Source organism: Erpetoichthys calabaricus, chromosome 3 (assembly GCF_900747795.2).
Source record: "Erpetoichthys calabaricus chromosome 3, fErpCal1.3, whole genome shotgun sequence".
Lineage (NCBI taxonomy): Eukaryota > Metazoa > Chordata > Cladistia > Polypteriformes > Polypteridae > Erpetoichthys > Erpetoichthys calabaricus.
In genome coordinates, this window is record NC_041396.2 from 39,366,215 (window position 1) to 39,388,298 (window position 22,084).

The 22,084-nt window shown below is 39.2% G+C and overlaps 1 protein-coding gene across 1 annotated transcript in view; it reads right to left on the bottom strand.

Annotated features, from left to right (window-relative positions):
* csf1a (colony stimulating factor 1a (macrophage)) overlaps window positions 1-22,084 on the bottom strand; it is a 95,619-nt gene that overhangs the window by 19,481 nt on the left and 54,054 nt on the right. Inside the window, exons 2-5 of the mRNA XM_028796653.2 lie at window positions 21,408-21,521; window positions 13,722-13,784; window positions 13,387-13,557; window positions 10,792-10,975 (exon numbers count right to left, since the gene is read on the bottom strand). Of these exons, the coding sequence (XP_028652486.1) occupies window positions 10,792-10,975; window positions 13,387-13,557; window positions 13,722-13,784; window positions 21,408-21,521 (532 nt within the window). The remainder of the gene's footprint in view (window positions 1-10,791; window positions 10,976-13,386; window positions 13,558-13,721; window positions 13,785-21,407; window positions 21,522-22,084) is intronic.

Here is a 22,084-nt window from a genome sequence, read left to right on the forward strand (position 1 = left end):
GCTAGAAGTTGATGTAGTAAATTCAAGTTAAGGTCTACTATGATTTTTGGGAATGTGAAGAAAGACATAAAATTATAAGGTGCAGCATGTACTGTGTAATATAATGACAGCTCTTCATAACAGGGCTGATATTAATGTCAGAGAATCATAAGAGGTTTGGTTGATAATTTTTAAGCTTTGGACCAGCTAAAGAATTTTTGTAAACAAGTGCCACCAAAATTTATTTGGCAAGATTAACTGTTTAAAAATGTGTGGAAATCAAGACTCTGAAATAAGAGAGTGACTGTCTGAGAGAAACATTAAAATCAAATTCCTACAGAAATAGCCGTGTTCCATCCACGTCATTGCTGCTTCCATGTTAGTAAATTGAATCATTTTCCACAAGAAATAGGAATTATGCACTCAAGTGCTTCCGGTGCTTGTGTAAAATTATTTCATTCACCAAAATGGGTAAAATATACAGGAGTGGTAATATGTATACGGGTCCACTGATTTTTTTTTTCTTTTTTGTATCCCAGGTTTTGTTCAGGTCTCTACAAAGTGTTTCTGAGTTTAACATATTGCATTTTTTTACTGCAAAACAGATGAAGTGGGACAGTTTAAGTGTTAATTACTGCTGCTTGTACTTCAAAAAATGAGAACATTGGCGACTTCTGTGGTAACAGAACTTTCACAGTACTTCCAGGATCTTTTTCCCTTACGTTGGACCGTTATGCATGATTGCTATTGACCCATTCATTTTAGGAGTTAAAAGTGAATCTGGTAATGAACTATGAGATCTCCAACTTACACCAAGGCAATTGAGTGAATTATTTGTTAATAAATATAGTGTTTATTTCTTGAGTATCACATAAGAACATAAAAAGTTTGACTAGTGAGGACACCATTCAGTCCATCAAGATTGTTTGGTTAGCTAATATCTGAATTGTCCTAATAAACCATCCAGTTACTTTTTAAAAAGTATCAACTACAACTTGTTAGGTTTCTTTGTGGACTTCAGTCCAAAATGCACTTTCCCTTATCTGCCACTGGTGTCCTCAAATATGTTATTCATTACACAAAAGAATTTGGTAGATTTTTGGTCAATGCCTGAGAATATTAATGGCCTGGATTACGTCCCCTTAGAGCCTTCTCTGTCTCATGACTAAACAGGTTTTATTTTCCAAGCCTGTCGAGGTAGACCATGCTCTTTAGTTTAGTTTTGCATTCTTCTGCACAGCATCTTGTGCTGCTATATTTTTTTTGTTGTTTGACAAACCAGAACTGTAAAGAGTAACCCAGATTTAGCTTCATTGGAATATTAGAACAACTGTGGCAAGAACAGGTCATGCAGCCTGAAAAGCTCACCATTTCTATTCACCTAGATTGTCCAAGTTACCATGAACCTGAGATTTGAAGGTGCCGCCTAAAGACCAACTCTTCACCACATTACTTAGTAAGTTATTCCTTGTGTCTATGGTTCTCTGAAGAATATGCCATCAAAATAAACTCTTGCAAACTGGCAAAACCATTGGGGCAAAGCACAATTAAAAATAAATTCCTCTGCCTTGGTGGAAAAACAGCAGGCCAAATGACAACACAGTGCTGGGCCAGGAGATGAAATAGAAAAACTTAAAGCTGGAATAAATAACCATTCACTAAACTCCAATACATAAATCAAAAATTAAAACAGAAAACCACGCAAAACGTCCTAATTGCTTAGTTTGAATACCTTTAGCTGCTGCACACATGTTAGTACACAATCCAAAAACTTGGATGCAAAAGGTAATGTGACACCATCTTATACAGCATTGACAGGATGACATCTTGGGTCATGCCTTCTAGCTGCCACATGATAGTAATGGTGGTCATTGCCAGCCTCAAAAATGTACACAATAATATTTCCCCTGCGGTGGGTTGGCACCCTGCCCGGGATTGGTTCCTGCCTTGTGCCCTGTGTTGGCTGGGATTGGCTCCAGCAGACCCCCGTGACCCTGTGTTCGGATTCAGTGGGTTGGAAAATGGATGGATGGATAATAGTTCCCACAATCGAAAATGGAATACAAAATAGTGACATACTGTAGAAACATATCTCTGATAATAACATACATAATCTTGTATGATCCATAGTTTTACTTTCTTTGCATAATTAAATGGCATATCAATGCCTAAGGGTAAAGGTGAGTGTTTGACCTGTGCACAGATCTCCAATCTCAGTAGGATACTTTAGGTTTCTATTGTCCAGTGTCAAAAGGTCAAAATGATTGTCACTATTATTTCTTTAAGAATGGTTTGAAATAGTTTTTTCTTAAGCATAGAACCCTGTAACCTATGTGAAGACTGAAGAATGAATACTTATGCTAGTCTAATACTGATAATTAGTGGCAGGCAAAACAGGCAAGTTTTGATTTGCATTGAGTTTTACCGAATTGACATGAAAGTTTGTTTCACAGATAAATTTACAATTGGGAAATTTGAAATTCATGAAAGAGTCTTGTGGGGTTTTAAAGTTTTTTCTTGGGTGGAACATAAGGAATACTGCTTCCTCAAACCTCGTTCACACTTGTTTACCTGTATCCTTTTCTACAGCTGTATAAAACATGTAACTCGTCCCTCACTGGAAAAAACAATTCTATTTATCCCTCTTGTTCACATCACCGCAGACGAGTACATTATGTTTTTTAAAACGTGATAGGCTGGGTATTTTCCACACAAAGATACACTAAAACATACTATTGTGCACCAAACTGTGTTTTCTCCATAGCAAAATCTCACTAAGCAAAAGAGCACCATTGCCAAACTCGCTTCCCCCGCTGTTACTTAACAACTGCCTTATCCTAGCTGAGGATATGCATACATCCAAGGATTTTATTTTCAGTAAAGATCTTTATTTAAATACTTAATGACAGTCAGTCAAATGGGAATTAATGCATGAAATGCATATCAAAGTTCAAGGGGAGCTACCACAGCTATGCTGATGACACACAGCTTTATTTAGCCATAGGGCCTAATGACCCTGTCTTTTTTGGCATTTTGATGTAATGTCAGTCAGTCAGTCATTCTCCAACCCACTATATCCTAACACAGGGTCACGGGGGTCTGCTGGAGCCAATCCCAGCCAACACAGGGCGCAAGGCAGGCACAAACCCCAGGGAGTACGCCAGCCCACCACAGCTGATCTAATGTTTTACTTGAATTTCCTAATGGATGAGTAGTAGCTTTGTCAAACTAAATAAAGAGAAAACAGAAATTTTGCTAATTAGCAAACATGGGTATAGCGAGGGTATTAGAAATAAACTTAGGCTTAAAAATCAAGACGGAGGTAAAGAATTTAGGAGAGATTATTAACTCTGACATAATCTTTAAATTGCATATAAACCAGATTACTAGGTCTGCATTTTTTTACTTAAAGAATATATAGCAAAAGTTAGTCTCTCATAACTTTACAAGATGCTGAAGTACTAGGGTGTTGTACCGTGTTAGCCATTATGAATGTATAGAAAAGCCAAGCAAAATGACACCTTTTATTGGCTAACTAAAAAGATTACAATATGAAAGCTTTCAAGGCAACTCAGGCCCCTTCTTCAGGCAAGATGTAATCATCTTGCCTGAAGAAGGGGCCTGAGTTGCCTCGAAAGCTTGCATATTGTAATCTTTTTAGTTAGCCAATAAAAGGTGTCAAGATGCTGAAAAATTAGTTAATACTTTTGTTTTTAGTCAACTAGATTACTGTAATGCACTCTCGATAGACCGGGATAAGCAATTGCAGGAGCTTAGACAAGATTTCATCGGACAAGGTTATGCACCCAAAACAACAGACACTAAAATAAAAAGAGCTACTGCCATACCCTGAGACAACCTTCTGGAATATAAAAACAAAGACAACAAGAACCACAATCCCCTTGTTGCCTTGTAACCCACATCTTGAAGTACTTTGAAAAATTATAAAAGAACTTCAGCCAATGCTAAACAATGACAAAACGCTGAATAATGTATTTCCAGCACCATCCCTCCTGGCATACAGACAACCACCAAACCTGCAGCAACTAATTGTCCGAAGCTCCCTAATCAACAGAAAATGATACATTTCCCTGCCTATAGAAAAGATGTAAAACGTGTGCTCATATTTATGATACAGATTGTGTAGTTATACCACAGTGCCGACTAGAACATCACATAAAGGCATAATTTTCCTGAAGATCATCTAATGTGGCCTACCTAATTCTCTGTATGAAATGTCCTGACACTGCACTCTGTGAGTGAGAAACTGGACAAACACTCCACCAAAGAATGCATTTGCACAGGTTCCACATTAAACATGGCAACAGAAATGTTCCTGTAATAGCTCACTTCAATAGCCATGGACACTGTGAAAGGGAGTTTAAAGTCACAGTGCTGTGATAAGACAACCCCGGGCACAGACAGACAGATGCTAAATGTCCAAAAACACACACTCTTTATTTATACAAATGTTCTGCACCCAACACAGTGCTCCATTCCAACTAAACTCCCTTCTCTCCTTCACTCTCTGTATTCCTTACGCCTTTACTCCTCTCCTCCCAAGCTACGTCTTCCTCCTCCTGACTCCGGTTATTGAGTGGAGAAAGGTGGCCTCTTTTATAAGCACCCGGATGTGTTCCAGGTGCTCCTTGACGATCTTCTGGTGGCACTTCCTGGTGTGGCGGAAGTGCTGCATGAGCACCTGTAAGCACTCCGGGTGTCCCTGGAATTCCTTCTGTCAGCACCTCCGAGTGTGGCGGAAGTGCTGACTACCAGGACTCCACAATCTTGCAGGGGCTCTGCTGTGGTGACCACAAGCCCCAATAGGATTGAGCTTCTATGCTCCGTTCCTATGGCCCCCATACAAACCAGGGCAGCTGCCCTTTCGTGGCCCGGGGGCTGCTCCTTCCAGGCGTCCCGGCTGGGCATGGTCCCCAGCCATCTGCCACAGTGCTTATGGGTAACTTCAGAACACAGCAAAAGAGAAAAGAATGGGAAGCTAAACTCGTGCTAAAATTTAACACATTACAACATGGTCTGAATAGAGTCAAGAGTTTTATGGCCAGGTATGAGGATTGTTTGCATCTCTCTGACTTTCCCAGACAACCTGACTATAGATCCACATTGTATTAAAAAACTCATCAGAAACTTCAAAAGACTTTGTTGGACAGTTATCTTATCAAAAAATCTTGACTATACATTGTTCTCCTGTCTTGCTAAATGAATCTTAATCTGGAGAGGTCTATTAATTTTGTCACCTAAGATGTCTCACTTAAAGGTTTTCCAATGCTGTGTCTGTCCCAGTATCTGTATAAGCACAGGGAATTCCAGTTTCTGTATTACATCTTGCCTGAAGAAGGGCCTGAGTTGCCTTGCATATTGTAATTCTTTCTAGTATAAAAGGTGTCATTTTGCTTAACTTCAGGACTACCTAAGAAAAACATCAATTGGTTACAATTAGTGCAGAATGTAGCAGCCAGACTGTTAACTAGGAAAAGAAAACCTGAGTAGCAGTCTTAGCGTCATTACATTGGTTACCTGTTCCGTTCAGAATCAACTTTAAAACACTAGCCTTAAATAATCTTGCTCTGTCCTATATTTTGGAATGCCTGCCCTCTATACTCCAAGTAGTAACCTTAGATCTTCAAATGGAGATCTTCTCATAATTCCAAGAGCTAAGCATAAAAGAAGTGGTGAGGTGGCCTTTTGCTGTTCTTCTTCTTTCGGCTGTTCCCGTTAGGGGTTGCCACAGCAGATCATCTTCTTCCATATCTTTCTGTCCTCTGCATCTTGTTCTGTTACACCCATCACCTGCATGTCCTCTCTCACCACATCCATAAACCTTCTCTTATGCCTTCCTCTTTTTCTCTTACCTGACAGCTCTATCCTTAGCATCCATCTCCCAATATACGCAGCATCTCCCCACTGCACATGTCCAAACCAACGCATTCTTGCATCTCTGACTTTATCTCCCAACTGTCCAACTTGAGCTGACCCTCTAATGTCCTCATTTCTAATTCTGTCCATCCTCATCACACCCAATGAAAATATTAACATCTTTAACTCTGCCACCTCCAGCTCTGTCTTCTGCTTTCTGGTCAGTGCCACCGTCTCCAACCCATATAACATAGCTAGTCTCACTACTGTCCTGTAGACCTTCCCTTTTACTCTTGCTGATATCCATCTGTCGCAAATCACTCCTGACACTCTTCTCCACCCACTCCACCCTGCCTGCACTCTCTTTTTCACCTCTCTTCCACAATACCCATTACTCTGTGCTGTTGACCCCATGTATTTAAACTCATCCACCTTCGCTAACTCTACTTCTTGCATCCTCACCATTCCACTGACCTCCATCTCATTTACACACATGTATTCTGCCTTCATTCCTCTACTCTCAAGAGCATATCTCCACCTCTCCAGGGTCTCCTCAACCAGCTCCCTACTAACGCTACAGATCACAATGTCATCAGCAAATATCATAGTCCACGGGAATTCCTGTCTAATCTCGTCTGTCAACCTGTCCATCACCATTGCAAATAAGAAAGGGGTCAGAGCTGATCCCTGATGTAATCCCACCTCCACCTTGAATGCATCCATCACTCCTACCTCAGACCTCACCACAGTCACACTTCCCTCGTACATATCCTGTACAACTCTTACATACTTCTCTGCCACTCCCGACTTCCTTATACAATACCACAACTCCTCTCGAGGCACCCTGTCATATGCTTTCTCCAGGTCCACAAAGACGTAATGCAACTCCTTCTGGCCTTCTCTATACTTCTCCATCAACGCCCTCAGAGAAAACATTGCATCTATGGTGCTCTTTCTTGGCATGAAACCATACAGCTGCTCACTAATCACCACCTCACTTCTTAACCTAGCTTCCACTACTCTTTCTTATAACTTCATGCTGTGGCTCATCAATTTTATCCCCCTGTAATTACTACAGTCCTGTACATCCCCCTTATTCTTAAATATCAGCACCAGTACACTTCTCCACTCCTCAGGCATTCTCTCACTTTCCAAGATTCCATTAAACAATTCGGTTAAAAACTCCACTGCCATCTCTTCTAAGCACCTCCATGCTTCCACAGGTATGTCATCAGGACCAATGGCTTTTCCATTCTTCATCCTCTTCATAGCTGTCCTTGCTAATCCGTTGCACTTCCCGATTCACTATCTCCACATCATCCAACCTCTTCTCTCTCATTCTCTTGATTCATCAGCCTCTCAAAATACTCTTTCCATCTGCTCAACACACTCTTCTTGCTTGTAAGTATGTTTCCATCTTTATCCTTTATCACCCTAACCTGCTGAACATCTTTCCCAGCTTGGTCCCTCTGTCTAGCCAATTGGTACAGGTCCTTTTCTCCCTCTTTAGTGCCCAGCCTCTCATACAACTCATCATACGCTTTTTCTTTAGCCTTCGCCACCTTTCTCTTCACCTTGCACCTTATCTCCTTGTACTCTTGTCTACTTTCTGCATCTCTCTGACTATCCCACTTCTTCTTTGCCATCCTCTTCCTCTGTATACTCTTCTGTATTTCCTCATTCCACCACCAGGTTTCCTTTTCCTCCTTCCTCTGTCCAGATGTCACGCCAAACACCCTTCTTGCTGTCACCCTTACTACTTCTGCTGTAGTTTCCCAACTGTCTGGTAATTCTTCACTACCACCCAGTGCCTGTCTCACCTTCTCCTTAAACTCAACCTTGCAGGTGCTATTATGTACCTAAAATCCGGAACACTTTACTGATAGAAATTCACCAGGCTAATACTGTGGAAAACTTAAAAAAAAAACTGCTAAAAAACCCTTATTTTAATATGGCTTTCTCATAGCTACATTTTATTTGTATTCTCAATAGACTCTACGGGCATAGAATTATCATATTCTTCAGGGATCCACAATCCATATTAATTTCTACTATTCTCTGCTGTCTTTTCTGATTCTTCTGTGGTGGCGATCTGAGATGTTGCAATGAAGGCAGGTGCCCCAGCTGTCCACAAGAACAATATTATCAAATCTTATCATCTTTGGCCTCAGAAATCCTGCAGATTTTGTTTTTTAACTGGAGTTTTTTAATTTGTTTTCTATCCTCCCAGCCATCTGACCTTATCTTTTTTTTGTTACCTACTCTTTAATATTATTGCTTAATCTTATTTGTTTTTCTTTTCATGTAACTTTCTTTTTGTCACCTTGTAGACAGGAGGAAAATGCATTTCTTCTCATTTCTTTCTTTAATCATTTCACTCACCACTACTAATAATGATACAGCATGTGCATTTATTGCATACATGTAATTTTTAGATTTTTAGAAGTATGTTATTTATTTATTATTTGGCCAGTTCTGCAACCATTCTAGTGGATACAGGTAATCCCCAGGTTACGGACATCTGACCTATGACATACGAACGGGGCCGCAGCTGTGACACATGCGCCTCAGTAACTGCCGCTCTATCATCTTTGCCTGCAGACACTGCAAGCGGTGGCTGGACGGTGGCTGGAGGGGAGCGATTTCGCTGCTCGCGCAGTGTAGTGTCCCTCGGGTGGTTCCTGGTGGCAAGCGGTTTTTACTGCCCGCCCACCACACACGGCTGCCCCGTTCGTTCTAGGTGTGCGGCTAGTAAAGCTGCAAGCGGTGATCTGGTTGTGGCTGAACAGGGCGGCGGGGGCTAGCATTGTAGTGTGCCTCGGATGACTGCATGTTGAATGGGGGCGGTGGTGTTGCGTATGCTTCAGGCAGAATACTGTAGTGGAGGTGACTGTAAGGTGGGCTGGTGATGAACCGTCCCTCGCTGTCCCCATTCATTCTCAATAGCAAGCCTGCTTGTACTGTTACGCACATAGCAGGAAGTTGTCTCTTGTCAGTACAGGGTGGTCCAGATCTAATTATGCAGATCCAGATCGTCTGGATGACTTTGATTTATGTAGGGACGATTCCAGTTCGGCGCGAAGATGATTCTTCATGTCGTCAGTTCACACACTTCTCGATGGTCCGGGATTTTTCGGGTGATTTTCAATGTAAAAAACTGAATAAGTTATAGAGTGATGAAAATTGCATAATTAGATCTGGACCACCCTATACATCAGACGTGTTGACAACTGGTACCTTCCTGCTGTGATAACGTGTACAGTGTTGTGCAGAAGAGCTAATCTTAACCTTTTGTCTTCACCCTTCAAGAATGTCTCTGAAACACAAATCTGATGCAAGTGCTGGTGATACAGTAAAGAAGAGAAAAACCATCACCATTGAAAATAAGGTAGAAATAATAAAAAGGTCAGAAAGAGGTGAAACTCCATCATTCACTGGCAGAGCACTTGGTTACAGTCGATCAACAATAGCATTTGTTAAAATAATGTACCGGTTCCGACTTACATACAAATTCAACTTAAGTACAAACCTACAGTCCCTATCTCATACGTAACCCGGGGACTGCCTGTATTTGTTTTATAGTTCAGTTTATAGTTTAGTTATTTTCACAAGTAGTACTAGGGTGTTACACCTTGTTAGCCATTATGGATTTAGTGAGAAGTCAAGCAAAATGACCCCTTTTTAGCTAACTAAAAAGATTACAGTATGCAAGCTTTCGAGGCAACTCAGGCCCCTTCTTCAGGCATTATTGCCACAAGAGTGCTTCACAGGGACATTGGCATGATATCAGTGTATTGACAGTAACATCATTCTAGCCTGTGATTTAATGAGTAGCTACATTTATGATTATAATTATCTCAACAAATTGTAAAGTTCTCTGTTCATAGAAGTGTAACTCCATTTACTCAGATATTTATACCAGAACTTTGCCCATACTTTATATAATTAAGCTATGGACTCCTTGATCAGGGTCTAAAAATATTAACAAAGCAACTATGTGTATGCAGCAGGTTTATTTGGGAAAAGGTGAAAATGAAAGTAAATTTATGGTATTGAAAGTGAGCTGTAAAGGGAATTACACTGGCACTTTGTCACCCTTTTTGACTCATAGGCCTTTTGTTTAACAATCTTTATGAGGCCATGAAGTGCAGTTAGGAAAAATGAAGGAGAAGAGAGCAGCTTGGCCTTACACTCTAAAATACCATAGGAATCTGCATCCTGGATTTCACCATGACAGACATGGAGCATGGCATACAGTATATGCAGTTAAGTACATCTATGGGCAGCTTGCATTTGATATTGTCAATTTATCAATAAATAGCTGAAAATGCTTTACAATAAAATGCTTTGTTTGACGACAGAGTGGTCGGTGTAGTCGTTGGTGAATGAGGTCTGCTTTGAATGCACCCCAGCTTTTCAATCTGATAAAATCGAAAACTGATTACATTTGAATATACCTGTATCCATTATTCAATTAAAATACCCATTTAGTTCATTTTAGGAAATAAAAGGCCATAACTTATTCATGGATACACTGGGTTATCTGTCCAATATGGGCCACGATCACACAGAGCAACATAAAAATCAGCAATTCACTTAACTTACACGTTTTTGTGATACTGAAGTAAAACTGATTTAGCCAGAGGAAACCTCAGAGACTTGGCTTGAATTCATACTCACAACTCTGGAGGTGTGTGGTAGCAGCACTGAGCCTCTTTAAAAAATAGGTATTCATAAATACAAAAAATATATATACAATGGAGGATGGCATAATTATATACCTCAAGTGCACAAATTTTGTGATTTAGTCATTAGATCTCACAGTTTTAAAATGGAATTACAACATTCATCCTCTAAACTATGGGAAGTGTGTATTTAACCATTAATGTTCAACCTCATAATAATGTTCAATCTCATAATCCAAAAATTACTTACTGGTGGAAGAGACTGATCCAGTGGTGAATGCTTGTACCTCTGCATCATACTCAGAGCATTCCCAGTTGGGACCCTTCCTGTAGGTGGCTAGTAGGTTCAGGTAGATGGCAGCTGCACTCCGTATGCGGCGTAAAGCAGCCTGGGGTGGCTCGTCGAAGTCTTTCCAGAATTTCTCAGGATTATCCTTTCAATATACAAAAAACAAATTTAAATAACATTGTCAATACAGGGAATTAAAGAGACTCATTTAGGATCAATCATTCCAAAATAATCCTCTGCTCAGTCAAGACAGCTGATTTTTGTAGAGTTAGGAGTTGTTCTCTTTTATTCTTTTGATTTGGCACTTAATTTTATGTAAGATATTATTAGGTTAAGGGGGTTGTCATGTCAGGAAAGCCGACAATTTTTGAATGGAGAGAAGCTATAAATATATAAATATACAGATATAAATATTGTCAGGCTCTAAAAAGTTCTGCAAATATACCAGAAAGAATGGAACTTGTGAAATTAAAATTTACAGGACAAACCACCCTGAAAACCTTTTGTGACATTCATGTAAACTTCAAGGGAAACATCTTTGGCTAGAAGACTTCAGCAGCTAGTGTATTATTTTGGAGACTGCACATTGTAAAGCAATTTAGTACATCATGGCAAATATTGTATTTTTTCTGTACTGCATATTTGGTGATGAATGCAAAAACTACTGTAGTTCACAAAACAAGCAGACATTCTCAGATTTGTAGTCTGGCAGGTTAAGAGCCTCACTATTGCCTTGAGAGTCTAGACAATTTGATTTTTGGTTCTATAGATACAAGTTAAGCATTGCATGCTAGGGTTAGCAATTTTGATTGATATATCTTTATACTTAACTTCCTGAAGTAATGTCGAATAAGTGTGCAGAAGGCAAAGATATGCTTGTTCTTTTTGCCTTTAAGTGGTGCATTGATTCCTGTCAGTGCTGCTCAAGTAATTACACAGATTTATCTAGCTGTTTCTGACAAATAGCGACAGGTACAGGGATTTAATTATCTGTATGCAGTAGGAAAAATAGACAGATAGACAGATAGATAGATAGATAGATAGATAGATAGATAGATAGATAGATAGATAGATAGATAGATAGATAGATAGATAGATAGATAGATAGATAGATAGATAGATAGATAGATAGATAGACCAGTCACGGGAGATTCTACCTAGTCCTCTTGACGTCACTTCCGGGACCGAGCCTATGGAAGAAGACCTTTGCCGGCTCCGGCCCCTGTGATGTCACGTCCGGGCTACAGCCTATAGTTGAAGACCCTCATGAGCCCAACCCCTTTGACCTCACTTCCTGTCTTCCCCTTTAAAAGCCTCCTGCTTTTCCCTATTCCCTCAGTTCTGTTTTGGACTCGGTTTGTTTGTGCACATCAGTGCTGTATTCATTTTTACGACATTGCAGCCAGGATACCAATTATTCAGTTGGCTACCCCAAACAATGCTATGGCTCTGTGTGGAGTGTGTAACAACAGACAGACAGACAGACAGACAGACAGACAGACAGACAGACAGACAGACAGACAGACAGACAGACAGACAGACAGACAGACAGATAGATAGATAGATAGATAGATAGATAGATAGATAGATAGATAGATAGATAGATAGATAGATAGATAGATAGATAGATGGGTTACTATAAAGACTTGAGACTGACCAAATGCATGATATGGCTGTCTGCTGGTGAGACAGTCAATGTCAAGCTAATGTACTGTGTCTCAGCATGACTGTGTTTAATTTACTTTTCACTTAATAGCTTAAAGCCTACAGTGATTGTGATTGTGATGGTGGCCGTGAGTGATGTAGAATTTCTCTAAGAGTGCAATAAAGATGTACAAAACTTAGAAAATGAGGTGAAGAGACATTTGAAACTTTCAGCCCCGAATGTGGAAATGCGCACATAATTCAAATAGTGGCACTTCATAACCTTAAAACAGTTTTGTAGGGATGGAAATCTAGGAAAAGATCTAAACCAGGATGACTCAGCAATGTAGTTTTTCCTGAAAGCAACAACTGATTAAAGAAACTGAAGGAAATATATTCATTGGAAAGAGCCATATATTTGTTACATGTAATGTTTACTAAAAATAAAAAAGTTCCAGTTGCTTAAATGACGCATTTAGATGCCAGCATGAGCCGCTTGTGATAGAAGCTGTGCAGCAACAAACATTTCTTTAAAGCAGAAAAATGTTGGCCACATTGCTTGCAATCACCAGCCACAGCCTATTATAAGCTGACAAAAATGTCACCCATAACTACGCAGTCAGAACCTCCTGCACACTATTTATTACCTCATGCCATAATATACTCCGTTAAGTAGAAAAAAAAAATTTCTAGATACAGAACAGTCCGTTACTTAAATCCCAGTAACAACTCTGCGCAGACAGAGAGACATATAATATAAATAGTATGTACAGATGCTAGTGGATGCTGGATTTAAACAAAAATGACGGATGAACATACACATGTACAGAATGTACTGTTGCAGTCTCAAACAAGTAAAGATTTGCCAATACAAAGGCACTCTGGTATTTTTTAGGATGCCATGAAGCTTACCTCTTTGTCCAAGTCAATTGGAGGTATACACCTTATCTTGTAAATGTTGCCTATTAGATCTTTCAGCAATTGCACATCTTTTCCATTGCTAGAATTCTTTCCATATTTAAAGTGGTCATTCAGAAGATCAAGGATCTTGGGAAAGACAGCCTTAACGAAGCAGGTTTTGCTCTGCAGCAAATGAGAAATAAAGGAAGAAGTGATGTTAAGGTGGTAGGAACTTCATTAATGACACATGATTACTAACACGGCAGTTTTAAAATGTCAGCAGGAGCAGTGCTACACTCGTGAGCTGCCTCGCGTAAACCTTAACTCGAATATTGAAATGTACTCACCAACTGGCTTTCTTCTATGAATTTGTATCGGATATTACAGCTGTTTACCAGCTGATTTGCAACCTGAAAAAAATAAAAAGATGCATTTCTATGTAGCAAAAAGAAAGTGCATTGCAAAAAATGCATATTCAAAAACTTAAAGAAAAAACTTTAAATGGGAGTTGTTTTGCTTTTATTTAGCTAGCAAATCTGCCAATGGAGCAAGCAAAATTTACTTGATAAGATTTCTTAAAGTAAGCCAAATAATTGTCAGTAGAAATTTTTTGATAAGTCAATAATTCTTACCATAAGGAAAACAAGATTTAATGTCATAATAAACTGTAAATACTTTTTATTTGCTTAGATTTCATTTTTTGCAGTGTGACAGGAGGAGGGCCACAGTGGTTGTAGGTTTTTCTAGAAAGTTGACTCAGTTCATCTGGACATAGTTATTTTCCAGGGAGATACGTTACATCACTCATCCAAGTGACTTCCTCAGTCTCCGTTGACTGCAGGTTTCTCCAACCTTATAAACAGTACCTTTGCATAATGACAGAAACTAGCACCACTGACTAACAATGGGCCGTGTTTCCCTGGAAAATAACTATGTCCAGATGAACTGAATCAACTTTCTAGAATTTCCTTACCTGGATTATTGAGAATGCATTGAGTCGTAGGTTTTTGTTACAGCCACCTTTTAAATTATTGATCAATTACTGATGCTAACTGTAGTGAGAAGTCAAGCAAAATGACAACTTTTACTGGCTAACTTGAAAGGTTACAATATGCAAGCTTTCGAGGCAACTCAGGCCCCTTCTTCAGGCAAGATGTAATACAGAAACTGGAATTCCCTGTGCTTATATAGACACTGGGACAAAAACAATTAATAGACCTCTCCAGGCTAAGATTCCTTCTTTCTCGTTAGCCAATAAATGGTGTCATTTTGCTTGACTTCCCACTACATCCATAAATGGCTAACACCGTACGACACCCGTGACGCTAACTGAAAAGACTTCTTTTTGACTTCTTTTCTCACTTTACAATCTCATTTTTGTTTGACTGCAAATTAAGGGAAAAAAAATGCAATTAAAGGGTCTGAATCTAAAAGAGCAAGTCGATTAAAATTACATAAAAGGAAGTATGTTTTAGTAGTAGTAACTGGGTAATAATAAAGAAAATGGCTGAAATGAAAACCTGCAGTCAAAGTGGCCTTCCAGGTTCTGAGTTTGACAACACTGCAAGAGAAGGAAGGATGCTCTTCAATTGTGCAAGTTATCTCATTTATCCAATTCACTCTCTTATAAACCTTAATAATATAATATTTTATTCTATTTTATCTTTTTTTTTTTAATTTGGCTTTTCTTAAAGTATAACATGTGTTGCATTGCATTTGAAAATGTATGTATTAGTCTAGGCCAACCAATAATGATGGGTAAACAGCCCAATTTCAATTAGCATGCCAGTAAAATCAATTCTTTCATTTACGTCACTGCTAAGGAGTGCATTTTGTTTTTTAAAAATGTGACGTGCCACATATTTTTGACACAAAACACCTCATTGTGCACATTACTGTGTTTTTTTTTCCTACAGGAAAACTCCAGCCATTCAACCCCCCATATCCCCCTCTCCATTACTAGCAGCCATTCTTTCCTGTTTCTTGTTTCATGCAGATGAGAGTGAGGATATGCACACTGTAAGCTTCATGGAGCTCTGAGGTTCATTCCTGTGTTCAAATGCATCTTTAGGATTGCGATTGTCTTCACAGTTAGCAAACTGGGCATCATACTACCAGAATAATCACAAGACACATCTAATAGTTCAAAATAAGGTCTACACAAGACAGAAAATGAGTCTGGTAATTGTTTTTTTTTTAACTAGTGATCTTAATTTAGTTACCTCCAACTTGCAGGGAAAAGTTGGGGGTTCGTGGCAGGAATGGCAGTCCAGCCGCTGTAAAAACCACACACTGTTCCACTCCATTCAAACTAGTATGGTGCTAAGGGTGCTGAGGTGTCACCCGTTTCACAGCTGCACTCGGGTCCTAATTTGGGATCTTGAGGTGGTTCGTTGTGTGGTGGGGGTGGCAACGTGCTGTATCAGTGCAAGCTCACAACCTCTCTCTCCTCTGTGTATTTAATAACTAAACGACAGCCAGACACATACCAAATTAATACAGGAAAACATTTACAGACAGGAACTAAACACCTTTCCTCTCGTGTCAATGGTGCAAATTTTGCTGGGAATGAAGCACCATTTGTTGCTCTTAAAGTGAGCCTTGCTATTAACTACATTTTGAGCTTTTAGATAAATGAACTAAATCTAAACTTTAGTCTTTTTTCCAGGAACAACTTTAAGCACTTTACACCTGCACTGCAGCAAGGCTTTCAGAAATTCTTATTCAGAGACTTTATCATACACCCTCTAATTGCTATGTGATGAGTCCTGAACCTGATCTTCTTTGTCATTTTTCCAATTTGGATGTTCCAGATACATTACTCCACAGCTTCTGGTGTTGTCCTCCTGTTTTTGTCTCTTTGGACCTTCGTATACTGTATCACTCCTTGTCTTCCTTCTTCCCTGTTGATTTTCTACTTTTGCTGCAAACTCACATCCTTTTATATCTGTCCTCCCTGCGTCTCACCCTGTCTGTTTCGACAGTCTTACTCTTAAACTTCTTCTTGCTTCAGGATAGAAGTCCCCTGAAATTATCATTAATGATAGCTGGGTATGTACATTTTACAGTTTATTACATATAGAGTCATGTGCATCTCGAAACATCCACAAAAAATATTTAGGGCTCATCTACTACTCCTCAGTCCTTTAAACCCTGAATTCCTGTTGCTTAATGCTTAATTCAGTGCTTCCTGACTAATGATGGTGGATGTCATCAGGGAATGGATTCTGTTATACACATTGTATACAATTGGAATATATTGGAAAAATTCAATAAATAAAATGACATAAAAAGTTTTTTCCAATCATTTAATCTACAGACCTGTGTGCATATACTCACAAATTATGAGCAGTACATATGTGAATAATAAATAAGGTACAGGACTTAAAGTAGAAAAAGGGTCCAAACATTAATTTCTCCTTTGATTTTTGCTCGTTAGCATATTAAAATGAATGTAACATTTTTGAGTCAAAAATTGCAAACAAGATCATTTACTGCTTTTTGCCTGATGGAAGTAAATACACTTCAGCACCATGATCACAATATAAATGACACTAAGAAATTGCTTCTCAGTCTTGAAGCATAAATTCATATTTTCAAGCTGAGGTACTGAAGTTTGGGTTTCACTTACTGAAACATATTTAGTGGACGGGCCTTGCCAAAGGCATCTAAAGGTTTAAAATCCTGGACAAAACCCTCATGAAGTATTTTGTAATCACAATTAAAGAACTTGAGTTATTCTGGTTACCTTGTTTCTAAAGAATGCCATTTGAATTCAGAGATGCAGTGGCTGCATCTTCGGTGTATAGACTTGTCTTTTGTAACACAGTCACCACAACCTTAAATTACTGGGCATAAATTTCCAAGTGTTGCCTCCTTGGTTTAAGTAAAAGTTTGAACAGAACATCCCTTGGTTTATGTGCTAACCATTTTACTAGATTGTTTCAGATTGTATTTTCCTTTTTTAATTGCCAATGCACACATGATCTGAAGGATGATAAACTTGTGCAAACATAAATGGATAACTGTGTGTTGGATTATTTACTTTTAAAGCTCAGAACCACCACTGTTGATGTTATGTGAAAATGTTCCTCATAAACTTTTATAATTAAGCTGCACTAAAAAGAATATCTATCCTAAAGTTGACACCTAGATAACTATGTTAATTACATGCTGAAGTCTAACAAATTTCTTTACCAATATGTGTCACACTTAAATAAATTTTGCCCATCTTTGGAATCATGCATTCATAATCAAACCCTGTTTTAGTTTATTCCTTCTTTATTTTGTTCATTCTTTTTTTTGGTAGCTGCCTATGCTTACCTGTTGAAGATAGGGAATAGAAAATAAAATTAAAATAGAGTTCCCCCTGTGTCACTTCTCAGTATTTTCACATTCTCAACCTTTCTTGCCCTACATGTACCTGCAGAGTTCCTCCTCAGTTCTACTCAGTAACTTCTCACATCTCAACCTCTCTTGCTGTATGTGTACCTAAAGCATTTCTCCTACAGCTCTTCTTGGTATCTTCAGGTGGCTTAATCTCTGTTGCCCTTAGAGTTCCTCCTATGCTTATCCTTGGTATCCTTCATGTGTCCCAAACTCTTTTGCCTGCTGCTTGTTCTCTTGATTGTGGGCCAGTAAAACCCATTTCTCAGACTCTGTCATTTCAAGTCAATTTTCTTGCTTCCCATCCACTTTTTGACTACCACCAATGGTAAGCAGGCCATCATTATCCTTTGTGAAAACATCATTCATATTCTTGACAATATCTCCTGTTTTTCAAGGCAAATTAGGTTGTGCCTCATTAGTATTTAGAGACCCAATGTCATTCAGAAAGTTATTCATTTTGTTATCATTGAAATGCTCCATTTTAACTCCTTTTTGTAAAAATAAAAAAAATTGCCACAATCAGCAATTGAACCTTTCATCCCTAAAGTATTGTGTTATCATCCCCAGCACTAAACAACCAAAGCTAAACTGACATTTTATTATTTATTAGATAGCTGGGGCTAATGGTCTTTGATTAATAGAACCTATTTTGATGAATGGTTTATGGATGGGGACATCAAAGTTTCTCATGAGTTCCACCCATTAACTTCACCTCCATACCCATCTAATTATGTCACCTCCTAACCATTGGCCTAAGGGACAGTCCTGCAAATCTTATATTGTGGGGGCTTCCAGACTGAAAGGACCCTCTCATTTGGTCTCCAGAAAGCAGCCACAACAATATATATTAATACTTTAAGCAGAAATAAATAGTATGTGCATTTTCACGACTACACAGGTGGCAGTGATAATTTTTAATAAATCATCTAATTAAAATGGAGAATTCCATCATGCAAAAAAATAAATGTGTAAATGGTGCTCTAAAACATGTTGGCAAGCAATTGGCACAATAGCCCACCGTCAAATTACCCAAAGATAACATTGTTTAATTCATGAGTGGGAGGATCACGTAAGGTAAATATAGTACTGCAGCAAACTCAACAGAAAACGCTAATTTTCCTTTATTTCCATGCCCCACATCTTTCCATTGCAGACAACCACAAGCCACTTAGTCAAGACTAGCTGCCCCCCATGGACAAACTTTAAAAATCAATAAAAAAAAAATGTAATTCTGTCCAAGTGGAAGGTAGGTACGCTCCAATGTCAAATGTTTGCACTGTATCTGATCGTGTTCACCTCTGACTGGACAGTGTCCCCTGTGTGGGGAGAAAAGCATGTAGCCGTGATATCTCTGCCAATGAGCAATACCCTCTAAAATAAACTTAGTTCGGATCTCTCTCTCAATCTGTAGATGATAATGTCTATTGAACAAACAGGTATTGCTAGATAAGCAGAGGCAAGGTATGCTGCAACATGTGGCGAGAGGTAGACTAACTCGAATGGAGGCTGGTGCGTGAATGAGGAGTGTCCCCCCTCCCATTGGCCCGCAGAATCTATCTCGGATTCGCGCAAATAAATTGGTACCGCAAGTAAACTATTATACTTTGCGCAATGAGAGAATGTTCAAGCAAATTACAGGAAAAGACCCAATCTAAATCCATTAAGTAGTTCTCTCATGAAAAGCGGACAATCAGACAGACAGACATTAGATTTTATATAGATAGATAGATAGATAGATAGATAGATAGATAGATAGATAGATAGATAGATAGATAGATAGATAGATAGATAGATAGATAGATAGATAGATAGATAGATAGGCTAAATGGTCTGCCAGCCCCAGGTAAAAGTAATGATAAGCAGTATTTCAGTAAATAAATACACTTCAAGTCTTAAAATGTTTCACTGTTGTCATTATAATGAACACCAAGATGGAAAAACTAAGGCACATCAAAAAATAGTTACACCAAAGAATGGGCAAGTTTGTTTAATATTGGTACTTTCCAAAGCTTGATGTCCCTAGTCACACTTTCTTGCTGTTATGGGCCATGAGAAGTGGCTCATAAAAACTGGCCAACATGCACTTAGCACAGCTAATCTTGTGCTCATCTTGAATCTTTCTGGGCTTGTAGAATACGAGGGGGGACCCAAAAATAACCGGAAATAAATAAATAACCTAACAACAACAAAATTCCGGTTATTTTTGGGTCCCCCCTCGTATATCACAAACCTTTCTGAAACATGTGGCATGCAGTGGTCTGCATTCTATGTGATACGTCGTTGTCAGTCAGACATCTAATCCTGCCCATCTTTAGAGCAATCTAACAGCCGATATACTGTACTGTGTTACCACCACAGCTTTTCCTCTTGAAATGCAACACATTGGCCATACACTGTACAGGTTTAATTTAACATGGTGTCTGAAAAAAACATTTATTAAAATTATTTCTGAATTTAGCAGCAAGACAGGTGGGTTTGAAATAAATGTTTTGGGCATGAATTTTGCACTACATCATTGGTCCCAACCCCAATCTGAAGCGCAGTCATGTAATAGTGGTGTAGAATGAAGAAGAACACTCTCTCCTGCAAGCGCTTTGTGAAAGTCTTTTGTGAAAGTCTTTTGTTTCTTATTTTTTGGTGAAAAGTACTGCAGTTGAACTTTTTGGATCCATGGGTTTTTCCGTTTTGGTGTCTTGTTAGATCAAAATGTAAAAATCATGATCTCCCCAAATCTGTATGAGACTTACCTGTCAATTGGCTAATTTTTGGCACTATAAAACATTCCAGTGCGGTTTATGTTTGCAGTGGTCCACTGTGAGACCCACTCAGGCTCTACAGCAATTAGACATGAATGAAATTTGGTGGCTGGCTGTCAGAACAGGGATTGCTGCTGTTCATAATGCATGTTTTATGTGCATACAGCTTGAGCACTGAGACCAGTTTTCAGAAATGCTAAAGCTTTCAGGTTCTCTCTTATCACTGTATTAGTCTTTGTTGCATTTTGTGCCTTTCTCAGGATGCACATTATAAACATTAAACAGCACAATAAAAACAATGATACTGTGATCCACCTGGGGGTGTACACCCTCCCTAACTCGGAAACAGACAGGCAGGAGACAGGTTTTGCCACACAACACCTGTTTATTTACAATTAGGGAGCGTTTCACCCTGCTCCCCACAGCACAGTGCACCAATCACCAGACATCCAATAAACAGTTCAGTCCTTTCCTTTCCTCCAGTTCTTCTGTCTTCACTTCTTCTCAGGCTTTGTCCTCTTCCTCCCGACTCTTGACTCCTGAATGGTGGGACTGGCCCCTTTCTATAGGGCACCTGGATGGACTCCAGGTGCCTAATGAGCTTCTTCCGGTTACACTTCCGGGTGTGGCGAAAGTGTGGCCAAATAAGGCCCTGGAAAGGTCCATGAGCCCCCTGACAGTGACCACAGGTTTCAACAGGTGTGAGCTCCCATGCTCATCACCTGTGGTCCTGCTGGAAACCAAGGGGGATGCCTTCTGTTGGCCTGAGGGACAAACTGTCCCAAAAATACTCTCGCCCTGGGCCCTTCCATACCGTGGGTGTCCTGGCTGAGCAAGAGTTCCGGCCACCCACCACAATACACATATAGCATGACACAGATGACTTACCAGACGGTCTAATATGCTGAGATGCTCTTGCTTCATAGAGTTCCTGCAGGTGTCAGGAACATATGCGAAGGCCAGCGGGAAAAACAGGAGTACTGGTATCCACAGCTTCCCTGCCTGGAATGCAACAAAAAAGACACAGTAAACCGTGACTGAAGAATAATCAATTGTGCCTTCACTTTTAGTTACAGAAACCGTAATGTACAGCTGCATATCTCCAATACACACTAACTGGCAACACTTTGAATGTAACATCTTCTTCATCTTTCATGTCTCATTTACTTATCAATGTTTTTATTTTTGACATTTTAGTTTGATGATTCATCTGAAAATATGTAATTACATTTTTTTCCACTTATATTCCTTATTCGGTTAATTCCAGTTAATACTTATCTAATATAATTTTTAAACCCTTCTCTTATCAAGTAAGTGAGCTGAGGAAACAGCAATTATGTTTTGTGCGAATTAAACAGCGTGTGGATCTCATTTTGGTTGCACTCTAGTCAACTGGGGTAGAGCGTATATAGTTTGAGCAGATAAAACACTCTAAAACACGAAGCTGCATTATAAAATCTGTAGTTTTATTAGCACTGCCGTGAGTTTTCAAGTAAAACATTTTAAACAATAACCAAAAAAGGAAAAGCCGGACACACTGCAGGTGAACATGTTCCCTTAGGATG